This window comes from Chiloscyllium plagiosum, unplaced genomic scaffold (genome assembly GCF_037043375.1).
Source record: "Chiloscyllium plagiosum isolate Xiang-an unplaced genomic scaffold, Cpla_swu_hap1 HiC_scaffold_13, whole genome shotgun sequence".
In the NCBI taxonomy this organism is placed as follows: Eukaryota; Metazoa; Chordata; class Chondrichthyes; order Orectolobiformes; family Hemiscylliidae; genus Chiloscyllium; species Chiloscyllium plagiosum.
The window spans coordinates 86319307-86334366 of NW_028270151.1; the positions used below are offsets into that span (position 1 = coordinate 86319307).

Sequence of the window (15060 nt, forward strand, 5' to 3'; positions counted from 1 at the left end):
TGGCTCCAGAAGCAAAGGTAGCAATAACGAGGTGATAATGACAGTGCATAGAGAGATTACAGGGAGATAGGAGCTGTGAATGACCAAGGCTGAAGCCAGGGCTATGTGACAAAATATGGAGGGGATGGGTGAAGCAGAGGCAAAACGGAAATCAGAGGAAAAAGGTGATGAGAGAGTGGGGAGCGAGAGAAAGAGAGACAGTCAATAAATAGGAGGTACAGAACTGTGAAAAAATATTTTAAAAATAAATGAAATAAAATCACGGAGCAGAATGAAAACAGAGTGGTCAAGATGGGATAATCATCTGAAGTTGTTGAATTCAATGTTGAGACCGGCAGGTTGTAATGTGCCAAGTCGGGAGATAAAATGCTGTTCCTCCAGTTTGCGCTGAGCTTCACTGGAACATTGCAGCAGACCAAGGACAGACATGTGGGCATGGGAGCAGGATTGTGTTGAAGTGGCAAGCCACGGGAAGGTCCGGGACCTGACTGCGTACAGATCGAAGGTGCTCAGCAAAGCAATCACTCAGTCGGCGTTTTGTCTCTCCGATATAGAGGAGACCACATTAGGAGCAACGAATGCAATAGACCAAATTGAAAGAGGTACAAGTGAAACGCTGCTTAATCTGAAATGAGTGTTTGGGGCCTTGGATGGTGAACATAGAAGAGGTAAAGGGGCAGGTGTTGCACCTTCTGCCATTGCATGGGAAGGTGCCGTGTGTGATGGGAGAGGTGTTAGGTGTGAGGGAGGAGTGGACTAGGTTGTCCTGGAAGGAACGATCTCTGCGGAATGCAGACAGGGGAAGAGAAGGGAAGATGTGTTTAGTGGTGGTGGAGTTGGTGAAAATAGCGGAGGATTATTCTTTGCGTGTGAAGGCTGGTGGGGTGAAAGGTAAGAACAAGAGGGACTTGTTCTGGGAGGGGAGTGAGGGTTGTGGCGCAGGAGATGGACCGCACGCTGTCAAGAGCCCTGTCAACTACTGTAGGTGGGAAACCACGGTTAGAGAAGGAGCACATATTAAGAGCACCACTTTGGAAAGTGGCCTCATCGGAACAAATGCGGCGGAGGCGAAAGAGCTGAGAGAAAGGGATAGAGCCTGTAAAAATAACCTCAAGTTTCCAGTTGCCTGCCACTTCATGCCACCATGTTGCCTGGCCAACACTTTTGTCATAGGTCTCAGTGCAAGCCCCAAGAACAGCATCTCATATTTCACTCGAGGACCCCGCAGCCTCTAGATTCAACATCGATTTCAATAACTTTAGAACTTGATTCAATCCTTCCAAGTTTTCTATCCACTTTCCCATGGTGGTCCTTTTAATGACATGGGTTGCTTTCAGCCCAGCCTACCCATTCCATCCTACTCATTATCAATTATTCAGCTTCTCTTCTGTTCTGGCTTACTATCAATAATCCCCCTGTCTGTCTACCTCTTTCATATCTCTGTGTGGACTCTGCCTCCATCTATGCACTCACCCTGCCTCAGAAACCCATCTTCTGCAATAAATATTACTTTTTCCTAGTTGCATCAGTTCTGATGAAGATTCAGAGCAGAGTGGAAACTTCAACACTCTCCACTCTTCCCCAGCAGTTCTTGCTTTTCTTTGGTTGGTAAAAGTTAAAAATCACAATTGTAAGACAGAATTTATAGCAAAAGTGATGTAACTGAAATTATACATTAAAAAATACCTTGATTGTTTGTTAAGTCTCTCATCTGTTAGGATGATTCGGAGATGCCGGTGTTGGACTGGGGTGTACAAAGTTAAAAATCACACAACACCAGGTTATAGTCCAACAGGTTTAATTGGAAGCACTAGCTTTCGGAGCGACGCTCCTTCATCAGGTGATTGTGGAGGGCTCGATCGTAACACAGAATTTATAGCAAAAATTTGCAGTGTGATGTAACTGAAATTATACATTGAAGAATTGATTGTCTGTTAAGCCTTTCATCTGTTAGAATACAGTGATAGTTTCACTTCTTTCATGTGTAAATCACAAAACCCTTTTTTTAAAAGTTGCATTCTCGGGTTAGCTGTTAACAATGGTGATAGCTAGACAATGTGTTGAAGGTGTTAGCCCCCTGTGTTCTCTGTCTATGACCTGATGTTTAGATTGATTCCAATCTAAAAAGTGAAATAACAGAGTTTTACATAAATTCATACAGTTTTTGAGCTCAGGGTTCGACATGAATCTATGTGGTTTTTGAGCAAAGTGCAATGTAACTTTGTACCAAAAAAATTCACCACACACAATATATATGTGTCTGTCTTTGTCTGTGTGTGTGTGTGTCTGTCTGGGGTGGGGGTTGTGAGTGTGAGAAAGTGTGTGTGTGTGTGTGTGTGTAGTGAGTGCAGAGTGTCTTAAGTCTGTGAGGGGGTGCATGTGTGGGAGTCTGTGTGTCTATAAGGGTGTGTGTGGGTGTCTGTGTGTATCTGTGTCCGTGTGCATGTGAGAGTGTGTGTGTAGGAATATCTGTGTGTGTGTGTAGTGCAATGGTAATCACCTGTAATGTTACATGAACCCAAGGTCCCGGTTGAGGACCTCCCTATAAGTACCAAACTTAGCTATCATCAATTACCTATCGGGTCACGGCTGCGGGGCGGGGCAGGGTGGAGTCACGGCGGCGGGGCGGGGTGGAGTCACGGCTGCGGGGCGGAGTCACGGCGGCGGGGCGGGGTGGAGTCACGGCGGCGGGGCGGGGTGGAGTCACGGCTGCGGGGCGGAGTCACGGCGGCGGGGCGGGGTGGAGTCACGGCTGCGGGGAGGGGCGGGGTGGAGTCACGGCTGGGGACGGGCTGGGCACGTTCCCGCCAGTGCGTCATGACATCACAGCCCCGCGCGAACGCCTGCCGGGCTGGGTGGCGGGTGTGACGCGCACTCAGGAAGTTCGGGACCGCGCACGCGCGCACGCACGCACGCCCTCCCCGGGGGGGGGGCGCGGGGTAAGATGGCGGCCGGGAAGCTGCCGGCCCGGGTGTTGGAGCTGCTCTTCTCCTACCTGGAGCTGCCCGAGCTGCTGAGCTGCTCGTTGGTTTGCCGCCACTGGAACCGCTGCCTGGAGGCGGACGAGAACAGCGAGGTCTGGAGGAGCGTGTGCCAGCGGCTGCTGAGCGAAGAGGCGCTGAGCTCGGACATCTTGTGTAACCTGAGCAGCTACAAGGCCAAGGCCCGGGCCCTGCGACACGCCTGGAGCTCGGCGGACTGCTCCCGCAACGTCTACATCAAGCGCAACGGCTTCACCCTGCACCGCAACCCGATCGCCCAGAGCACGGACGGTGCCCGCGCTCACATCGGCTTCAGCGAGGGCCGCCACGCCTGGGAGATCTGGTGGGAGGGACCCCTGGGCACCGTGGCTGTCATCGGTGTGGCCACCCGCCGCGCCCCGCTCCAGTGTCAGGGCTACGTGGCCCTGCTGGGCAGCGACGACCAGAGCTGGGGCTGGAACCTGGTGGACAACAACCTGCTGCACAGCGGCGAGGCGGCCGGCAGCTTCCCGCAGTGTAACAACGCGCCCAAATACCAGGTACTGGGGCTGGGTGGGGGGTACTGGGGAAAAGGAGTAAGGGCTGGGGAGAGGACGTAGGGAGATCGGGGTGAGTGTCTAAGGAGGTCGGGGAGAGTAGAGGCTCAAGGAATGGGGTAGGGGTGTCAGTAGGAATTGGGTGTCGAGTTCAGGGAGACACGGAAAGGGGAAGGAGGGTTTAGAGAAAGGACGATGGGGGAGATGAGAGCAGAGGAATCAGAAGATTTTCTAATGTGTTTTATGGATTCATACATCTCAACAGATGGGTTAGCTTGCTTCCTGCATGTCCGTGTAGTGATACTGCAAGAGAAAACATTGCATGTTTGATAGCAGAAATTCACTATTTTTCAGGAACACAAACTAAACACAATTTTTTACTAAGTAGAGAAGTTTTTTCCAAACCCTTTCAATGCAGTATATGACACTTAACAATGTCAAGGATGAACATTTGTCCACCTCATTTGCAATGTGTGTTTATTGTCTCCAGTCATACGCACTTGCATTCTCATTCTGACTTTTCAGATTTTTAACTGCCATTTCTACTCGCCTTTTATGTTACTTCTACCTTTTGAGCATCTAACTCTGGATCTTTGCATGTTGTCTTCTGTGAACTTTCAACATTAAGAAAAAATGTAGGGCAGCAAACTCGTACATCATTTCAATGTAGCTTCTCCATCCTCCATTAGACAAGGTTATCACTGTTTTCAGAATTCAACTAGACGCATTATGTTTTGTTTTCAGCTGTAAATCATGACATCACAAATCCTGGCCTCAGTGACAATGAATGGAATCCCCTGTCAATCAAACCCAAATATTATGTTGCTAGAAGTACCTGGGATGGATTTTACACAGATAATTTGCATTATATAACTCTCTTTCGCTTACTACATGGTGCTGGGGGGAAAAATTCTTCCTGCTGTGTTCAGGAGATTTTGTTTGTGGTAATTTTATTCATGTCTGATGTATCCTGTAAACTAAAACTACAAGACCCACCAAGCAACAAACTGACACAGCAAGACCATTTTCACCCTTTCTAATGACTAGAGAGGAAAGAGGAAACCTTGCATATTAAAATCAGTGTCTGAATTGCTCATAGCCCAGCCTTCGTGGAGGCAGCTTGCAATTGACATAATAGCATTTGACATTGATTCAGTTATATGAGGTCAATTACTGACTGAATAGATGAAACTTGCACGCCATTAGAATTAGTGACTTCTAATGTTGACACTATTGCACATTCCATTAATGTACTTTGCTGTATACCGGAAGATGCGGATGACTGCTTATAAATAGACTATCTGTGTCTCTAGATAATCAGATTATCTATTCAAAATCCATCCCAGTTACTTCCAGCAACATAATCTCCTGCCCTGACTAAAGGGGATTCCATTCATTGTCATTGTTTACATAGTATATACTGAGAGCATATACTATTTCACTCAGCCCAACCAATCTTTTCTGGTGTTTACCTCCACTTGAGCCTCTTCCCTACCATTTTAAATCCTCTAATCCCTTGTCTCTTTTTGCATCTTAGGTTTTCTACTTAAGTTAGAGAGATAGGCACCCTATGTTTACCTGGGGAGTGGTGGGTGAGAAGAATATGATGTCGAGACATGAGTTGAAGCAATATAATGAAATGCTTAGGAATTAACGTGGGCAGTTGCTGTTTTAATTTTGTCATGACAAATAAGGGGTTAAAGATTCACCAAAATTGTTTGTAAGCTTAACTTACCATTAGTGTTCAATTTTTCTTACTTTGCTTATACCTGAAATCTGAGGAAAGGTGAAAATTTTTCAATTTTCACAAACTTAGATGTTTACAGCACAGAAGGAGGCCACTCGGCTCATTGTGTCTGCACCAGTCAGCTACCTACATTAATCCCATTCTACAGCTCTTGGCTCATAGCCCTGAAGGCTATGGCGACACGAGTCAATATCTAAATCCTGCTTAAGTGCTAATGAGAGTTTCTGACTGAACCACGCTTTTAGGCAGTGACTTTCTTCAATTCGTGTATAAATATCTGAAGGCATTGTTCATCAATGTGCAAGGCAGTTTAGAGTCATAGAGATGTACAGCATGGAAATTGACCCTTCGGTCCAACCCGTCCATGCCAACCAGATATCCCAACCCAATCTAGTCCCACCTGCCAGCACCTGGCCCATATCCCTGCAAACCCTTCCTATTCATATACCCATCCAAATGCCTCTTAAATGTTGCAATTGTACCAGCCTCCTCCACATCCTCTGGCAGCTCATTCCATACACATACCACTCTCTGTGTGAAAAAGTTGCCCCTTAGGTCTCTCTTATACCTTTCCCCTCTCACCCTAAACCAATGTCGTCTAGTTCTGGAATCCCCGACCCCAGGGAAAAGACTTTGCCTATTTATCCTATTCATGCCCCTCATAATTTTGTAAACCTCTATAAGGTCACCCCTCAGCCTCCGACACTCCAGGAAAAACAGCCCCAGCTTGTTCAGCCTCTCCCTGTAGCTCAGATCCTCCAACCCTGGCAACATCCTTGTAAATCTTTTCTGAACCCTTTCAAGTTTCACAACATCTTTCCGATAGGAAGGAGACCAGAACTGCACGCAGTATTCCAACAGTGGCCTAACCAATGTCCTGTATAGCCGCAACATGACCTCCCAACTCCTGTACTCAATACTATGACCAATAAAGGAAAGCATACCAAATGCTTTCTTCACTATCCCATCTACCTGCGACTCCACTTTCAAGGAGCTATGAACCTGCACTCCAAGGTCTCTTTGATCAGCAACACTCCCTAGGACCTTACCATTAAGTGTATAAGTCCTACTAAGATTTGCTTTCCCAAAATGCAGCACTTTGCATTTATCTGAATTAAACTCCATCTGCCACTTCTCAGCCCATTGGCCCATCTGGTCCAGATCCTGTTGTAATCTGAGGTAACCCTCTTCGCTGCCCATTACACCTTCAATTTTGGTGTCATCTGCAAACTTACTAACTCTACCTCTTATGTTCGCATCCAAATCATTTATGTAAATGACAAAGTAGAGGGCCCAGCACCGATCCTTGTGGCATTCCACTGATCACAGACCTCCAGTCTGAAAAACAACCCTCCACCACCACCCTCTGTCGTCTATCTTTGAGCCAGTTCTGTATCCAAATGTCTAGTTCTCCCTGTATTCCATGAGATCTAACCTTGCTAATCAGTCTCCCATGGGGAACCTTGTCGAACGCCTTACTGAAGTCCACATAGATCACATCGACTGCTCTGCCCTCATCAATCTTCTTTGTTACTTCTTCAAAAAGCTCAATCAAGTTTGTGAGACATGATTTCCCATGCACAAAGCCATGTTGACTATCCATAATCAGACATTGCCTTTCCAAATACGTGTACATCCTGTCCCTCAGGATTCCCTCCAACACCAAGGTCAGGCTCACTGGTCTACAGTTCCCTGGCTTGTCTTTACCACCCTTCTTAAACAGTGGCACCACATTGCCAACCTCCAGTCTTCCGGCACCTCGCCTGTGACTATCCATGATACAAATGTCTCAGCAAGAGGCCCAGTAATCACTTCTCTAGCTTCCCACAAAGTTCTCGGGTACACCTGATCAGGTCCTGGGGATTTATCCACCTTTTACTGTTTCAAGACATCCAGCACTTCCTCCTCTGTAATCTGAACATTTTGCAAGATGTCTCCATCTATTTCCCTACAGTTTATATCTTCCATATCCTTTTCCACAGTAAATACTGATGCAAATTTAATTAAAATAGTTAATAGCTGCAGGTGTGGATTTCTCTTTTAAAAGGTATTATGTCCTGTTAATATCAATGAGTCTACTTGAAGTTTTAAAGACAGAAATCAGATCGGCACTGCGTAGAGAGCTTTAAACTAAACAGTTGGGGTGGGTTCATAGGCGAATACTGTTTCTTAGGAGTAGTAGACCAGATGTCATCAGAATTATGAGACAAAAATAGATAGAACATAGAACAATACAGCACAGAACAGGCCCTTCGGCCCACGATGTTGTGCCGAACATTTGTCCTAGCTTAAGCACCCATCCATGTACCTATCCAATTGCCGCTTAAAGGTCACCAAAGATTCTGACTCTACCACTCCCACAGGCAGCGCATTCCATGCACCCATCACTCTCTGGGTAAAGAACCCACCCCTGACATCTCCCCTATACCTTCCACCCTTCACTTTAAATTTATGTCCCCTTGTAACACTCTGTTGTACCCGGGGGAAAAGTTTCTGACTGTCTACTCTATCTATTCCTCTGATCATCTTATAAACCTCTATCAAGTCACCCCTCATCCTTCGCCGTTCCAATGAGAAAAGGCCTAGCACTCTCAACCTATCCTCGTACGACCTATTCTCCAATCCAGGCAACATCCTGGTAAATCTTCTCTGCACCCTCTCCAAAGCTTCCACATCTTTCCTAAAGTGAGGCGACCAGAACTGCACACAGTACTCCAAATGTGGCCTAACCAAAGTCCTGTACAGTTGCAACATCACTTCACGACTCTTGAATTCAATCCCTCTGCTAATGAACGCTAATACACCATAGGCCTTCTTACAAGCTCTATCCACCTGAGTGGCAACTTTCAAAGATCTATGAACATAGACCCCAAGATCCCTCTGTTCCTCCACCTCACTAAGAACCCTACCGTTAACCCTGTATTCCGCATTCTTATTTGTCTTTCCAAAATGGACAACCTCACACTTGGCAGGGTTGAACTCCATCTGCCACTCCTCAGCCCAGCTCTGCATCATATCTAAGTCCCTTTGCAGCCGACAACAGCCCTCCTCACTATCCACAACTCCACCAATCTTCGTATCATCTGCAAATTTCCTGACCCACCCTTCGACTCCCTCATCCAAGTCATTAATAAAAATTACGAACAGCAGAGGACCCAGAACTGATCCCTGCGGAACTCCACTTGTAACTGGGCTCCAGTCTGAATATTTACCATCTACCACCACTCTCTGACTTCGACCGGTTAGCCAGTTTTCTATCCAATTGGCCAAACCTCCCACTATCCCATGCCTCCTGACTTTCCGCATAAGCCTACCATGGGGAACCTTATCAAATGCCTTACTAAAATCCATGTATACTACATCCACTGCTCTACCCTCATCCACATGCTTGGTCACCTCCTCAAAGAATTCAATCAGACTTGTAAGGCAAGACCTACCCTTGACAAATCCGTGCTGGCTGTCCCTAATCAAGCAGTGTCTTTCCAGATACTCATAAATCCTATCCCTCAGTACCCTTTCCATTACTTTACCTACCACCTGTAATTCCCGGGGTTATCCCTATTCCCTTTTTTGAACAGATATCGCTGGAAAAGCTTTGTAGGTCTGGCAGCGTCTGTGGGGTGAAATCAGAGTTAACATTTCGAGTTGATGACCTTTCCTGTGTTCTAAGGAACAGCATCCACCATTCCTATCGTCACCAGATTTATGCTAATTTAGACCTGTAATGTCTAATGAAACAGGATTGATGAATTACTTCATAGTAAAGGATCCTTGGGGTAAGAGTGGTCAAATCATAATAAAAGCATTCAGTTTGAGGATGAGTAATTTTGATCTGAAGTGAGTGTCTTTAAACTTTAGCAAAGCCAATTGTAAGGATACAGAGGCAGAAATGACTGAAGTTTAATGTGAGAAGATTGATTTAAAAATGAGAGAGAAGCAATAGCAAACATTTAAGGAGCTATAACTCAAAAGATGCACTCTGTTAAGAAAGGAAGCTACCATGAGATGCAGGCATCATCTAAGGCTAATTTAGAATTGTATTAAATTGATAGAAAAGAAGTATGGTGCTAAAAAGTTTAGTGATAGCCCAGCGCAATAACACTTTACAAACAGCAAAGATGTTTTTTTTTTAAAAAGGGAGAAGTTTGATGTGGGAAGCTAATAAGGAATGTTAAAACAAAGTAAAAGTTTTTACAAATATGTGAAAAGGAGAGTAGTTAAAGTAAGTGTCAGTCCCTTAGGAAATGAGATTGGGGAATGAATAATGAAATAATGAATACAAAAATGGCAGAGACATTGAACAAATATCTTGTTTCTTTACAGTAAAAGGTGCAAGCACAATCCTAAAAACAGTAGAAAATCAAGATTCAAAAAGGTGCTTTCAAACAAGCACAATCACTAAACAAAAAGTACCAGGAAACCTAATGGGACTGAAGCCTGAATAGATAGTAATGTATTGGTTGTAATCTTCCAAAATTCCCTAGGTTCTTGAAAGGACTAAGCGTATTGGAAAACTTCAAATGTAACGCTGCTGTTCAGGAGAGGAGGGAAACAGAAAGCATGAAACTAGTTAACTGTAGGCCAGTTTGTCTAATCTCTGCCTGTTGGAAAATTCTACTCTGTATTACAAAGGATGTAATAGTAGAACATTTAGAAAATCATACTACAATCAGGCAGAGTTAACGTGATCTTGTGAAAGGAAAATAGTCTTTGACAAATTTATTAGACATCTTTGAGGATGTAACAAGCAGGGCAAATAAAGGAAACCAATTGTGTATTAGGTTTACCACAGATATTTGATGAGGTACTACATAAATGCTTGCCAAACGAGAAAATCTTCCAGTGGAGAGGTTGATGTATTATCCTGGGTAGACATTGGATAATACCGAGGAAACCGATTCTGTAATAAATTGGTCATTTTCAGACTGGCGGAGTATGACCACGCTTGAGGGACTGAATGACCTACTCTTAAAATGTTAGTACCAGACAGCTTCTATAAGGTAAATCGACGTTTCGGGCATAAGCCCTTCTTCAAGAATGAGGGGGGTGTGCCAAGCAGGCTAAGATAAAAGGTAGGGAGGAGGGACTTGGGGGAGGGGCATTGGGAATACGATAGGTGGAAGGAGGTTAAGGTAAGTGTGATAGGCCGGAGAAGGGGTGGGGGTGGGGGTGGAGGCAGAGGGGTCGGGAAGAAGATTGCAGGTCAAGAAGGCGGTGCTGAGACCGATTCCAATACCGAACAACACAGATGGCCTCCTTCTTCAAAGACCGCAATTTCCCCTCAGACGTGATTGATGATGCTCTCCACCGCATCTCCTCCTCCTCCGCCCTTGAACCCCGCCCCTCCAATCGCCACCAGGGCAGAACCCCACTGGTCCTCACCTACAACCTCACCAACCTCCAGATACATCGTATCATCCTTCGTCATTTCCGCCACATCCAAACAGACCCCACCACCAAGGATACATTTCCCTCCCCACCCGTATCAGCATTCCGGAAAAACCACTCCCTCCGCGACTCCCTCGTCAGATCCATACCCCCCACCAACCCAACCTCCTCCCGGCACCTTCCCCTGCAACCACAAGAAATGCAAAACTTGTGCCCACACCTCCCCCCTCACTTCTCTCCAAGGCCCCAAGGGCTCCTTTCATATCCGTCAGAAATTCACCTGCACCTCCACACACATCATTTACTGCATCCGCTGCACCCGATGTGGCCTCCTATACGTTGGGGAGACAGGCCGCCTACTTGCAGAACGTTTCAGAGAACACCTCTGGGACACCCGCACCAACCAACCCAACCGCCCCGTGGCTGAACACTTTAACTCCCCCTCCCACTCCGCCAAGGACATGCAGGTCCTTGGCTGCCTTCATCGCCAGACCATGGCAGCACGACGCCTGGAGGAAGCGCGCCTCATCTTCCGCCTAGGAACCCTCCAACCACAAGGAATGAATGCAGATTTCTCCAGCTTTCTCATTTCCCCTCCCCCCACCTTTTCTCAGTCCCAACCCCCGGATTCAGCACCGCCTTCTTGACCTGCAATCATCTTCCCGACCTCTCCGCCCCCACCCCCTCTCTGGTCTATCACCCTCACTTTAACCTCCTTCCACCTATTCTACTTGGGGGGGGGGGAATACGCAAAAGGATGATCTGATAGAACTCTTTAATTATGAAATAGTTTTATTGAACACACAGAGGAGATGTTCCCACTACTGCGGATAACCACAGTAAGGAGTCATGAAATGAGCTAGTCATTCATGAATCTGAAAGTCTTTACCCAGGAAGTGGTGAGAATCTGGAATTTGTAATCATGTGGATTAGCCAAGGCATCCAATATTGGCATATATAAAAGGAGGCTAGATTAGCAACATGAGAAAGAACCTTATGCTGTAGCAAAATAAGTATACGGAGTTGGAACATAAATAACCTGTTTCGTTAATGAATAGCTCTTGTGCAGTAAGTTGTGTGAAATACTGTGTAAGCCAAATATATTAAAAAGTGACCCTCAAAATCGTAGTACTCTGGGGAGTTATACTCTACCCTGACTATACACAGAGAGAAACTCGGCTAAAATCTCAAATGGAAATAAATCTTGATTATATTGATGAATCTTCTGTCTCTTCTTTTTATAAATCTGTTGCCTACTTCTTTCTACAGATTGGGGAAAGGATACGTGTCATTCTAGATATGGAAGACAAGACTTTAGCATTTGAACGAGGCTATGAATTCCTTGGCGTAGCTTTCCGAGGCTTGCCAAAAGCATGTCTGTATCCGGCGGTATCAGCGGTTTATGGTAACACTGAGGTGACTATGGTGTATCTGGGCAAACCACTTGATGGTTGATAGTGGGCAAACTGCATGAGTTTACGTCTTAGAACCAAAGGAAGCTGCTCAAAGGGCCGTGGATAGTCTTGTCAATTCCCGGCAATCAAAAGGAGCGATGTGCAGTAGTCCAAGGGAGTGCAGTGAGGACTGCCAACCGGCAGAACCCATATGGCTGGATCACCATTGTATATATGTCTAAATAATCTGTGCGTATGTAGTGACGTTGGCTGTCTGTTTTACTGTAACATGCTGTGTACAATTTCACTATAATGATGGGTGGGGGGTGGGAACAGAGTCAGGCTGTAACTCAAATCATTTTGCTAACTGGAGATTTCACGTAAAATTGTGTACCCTAGCTGCATCTTGAAACACATTTGATTGTGATCGAATGCTGCACAGCTCAGGATTTTAAATTATTTATTACTGTGACACGGGCTGGACTCGCAAGGAGGTATCTTCTGGGGATGGGAGGGTGGGAATTTGAATGAAGTAGTGTGGATAACGTCACGTGGATTGTTGCATGGCAGGTCTATGCCAAAGGGTAGGTGTTGGTGGTGGAGACTGACATGTAAACATTTTAACAGTTGATTCCTTAAAAGAAACAGGTTCCTTAAAACACTTTGCCACTTGACAGTATCCTGATTCTCATGACCTTGATCACATTTTGTTGATTCAATTTCAGGCTGTGTTATCAACAGTAAAGGAACTCTCTCTGCCCGCTTTACCACCAGTTCTTCATTTACTTCTTTGTTCCTATTTCAAGTTTTACAGAGCAAAGTGCAAAGTTGTATCTAATGGTACAATCTGAGCCATGCCTGTTTAGAAAATGGTTTGCAAGGGGGTTGACTTAATATCCAGTTTCACTTCAATCTCACCGAACCCATCAAAAGCTGCAGCACAAACTGACAAGTTCTTTTGAACTGGATGGTTTATTCTCGGGGCTGTTGGACAGTGTTAGTGGTCAACGTTTCCGCTTTTTAAAAAATGAGTTTGTTTTGTGAGCTCTGCGAAGAAATGCACCCAGTTGACAAATTCAGATGCATGTTGTATGCTGAAGTGCACATAATTTTCGGCAGTTCCCTGATGAATGCACCAGCTAAAGAGTTATTCATGTTATTTGTTTCTGTTTGAATCTTGCTGGAGCGCTGGAATAAAATGCACAGGACTATAGAGTCATACAGCATGGACTAGAATCTAATTCCACTTTGAATTTGAAACAAAAACAGAAATTGCTGGAAAAGCTCAGCAGGTTTGGCAGCATCTGTGGAGAGAAATCAGAGTTAACGTTTCGGGTCGAGTCACCCTTCCTCAGAAGGCCCCGATCTTCAAACAGGATTGCAAAGTGATTTTAGGCATTCTGGGGAATGGTACTGGGTGCCATTTTATACACCTGAAATTTCTCCGGAAAGCTTTCCAAACATTCCTGGGGTCTTAAAATGGAGAGATGCCCTGGCTATATGGTGCAACCCCCTCTCAGGTTTCCTACAAATTTCATTTGATTCTGGGGGTCCGTTTGTTGATCCGGTTTCCATACCAGTGGAGTTGGAGTAGTCTGTTTTAGAAATACGCTACTCGGTAGATGAGAGCAACCCCAGTGGTTAGGCCTGGAGCCTTCACCTTTCGCCCAGCTATTGTACAATGACAACTGGGCCTGATTTTAATTTGAATTTCCAATTAGAACATGGGAGGGTATTTATTTGGAAAAGAAAGTATCCAAATGTGAAGTTGTGGATTTACTGCGCACTTCTGTCTACTACAAGGCAGTCTTGATGAAATGTATTGCTGCTATAGAATTGTATTTCCGTTATTTTTGTGTATTTTTGTAACTTTGATTAATTTTTTGTGTTACGGACATGATGAACATGGTATTTTGCTATTTACGATTTTTATTTGTGCATATGTCATGGATTTTAATTTGTGAGCAATTTTAAATGACCTGAATTTTTTTTTGTAACGTAAAGGAGTCATTGTTGTGGTTGTGTTCGCCGAGCTGGGAATTTGTGTTGCAGACGTTTCGTCCCCTGTCTAGGTGACATCCCCTAGACAGGGGACGAAACGTCTGCAACACAAATTCTCAGCTCGGCGAACAGAACCACAACAATGAGCACCCGAGCTACAAATCTTCTCACAGACTTTGTAAAGGAGTCATTTTACCCTGAGAATGAATTGGTAAAAGATGAGAGATCTTTAACTTTGACCGTGAGATCGCAGAGCATGGCTGAGGCTGCTTGACAATACACTATACCTTCCTTATGGGCATTAAGACACAATGAGGAGAGTTGGAATTCTGCAGTATATTAAATGTATGTTTTCCAGTTATCCTCATGTAAAACATGACCTCATGTGTCTTAGAATAAGGTCATTACTGCTTTATCTCAAAAGTCACAACTGGCACGTTAAATAAATTACAAAGGAACTTGAGGGAAGTGTAATAATTAGTCTGTTCTTTCAGGATTTCTATTATTGTCAAATAGTAAAATCATTTTGTTTAGCTAGTTTAGAATATAAGATCCTCAAATATCTGTTTCTGTGTACGAAACTAGACAGTGTCCTTAATGATCCAAAGGGGACATCTGACCTTCAGATATTTCAGTTGCCATTTCTGTATTAGGGAGAGAATGAGAACCCTGGAGAAATCCTTTCACCAGAGATTCACCTCGAGGAGTCTTCGATTTTAAGCAGTCAATCCAGAGTCTCTCTTTTGTTTTTGGTTTGTGCTAAAATTTACCTGATCTATCTATTTCTGCCTTTGTACATAGTTTTATCTGTAAATAAATCTGGAGTAGTTTTCAGTCTGGACAATGGTCTTGCAGCTGGAATTTGTTTCTCTTGCAATGATAGGATTAAAAGAAAGCCTAGCTCAGCATTTAAATAGAGTCATAGACTCTATCGACTCATAGAGATGTACGGCTTCGGTCCAACTCGGCCATGCCAACTAGATATCCTAAATTAATCTAGTCCCGTTCATCAA

At 44.8% G+C, this 15060-nt stretch overlaps 1 protein-coding gene across 1 annotated transcript; it reads left to right on the forward strand.

Annotated features, from left to right (window-relative positions):
• The first annotated feature begins 2914 nt into the window (after positions 1–2914).
• fbxo45 (F-box protein 45) lies at positions 2915–14893 on the forward strand. Its single transcript, XM_043701716.2, has 2 exons — positions 2915–3520; positions 11922–14893. Exons 1-2 carry the CDS (start codon positions 2945–2947, stop codon positions 12105–12107), a joined length of 762 nt encoding a protein of 253 aa, XP_043557651.1. The 5' UTR covers positions 2915–2944; the 3' UTR covers positions 12108–14893.
• Positions 14894–15060: the final 167 nt, after the last annotated feature.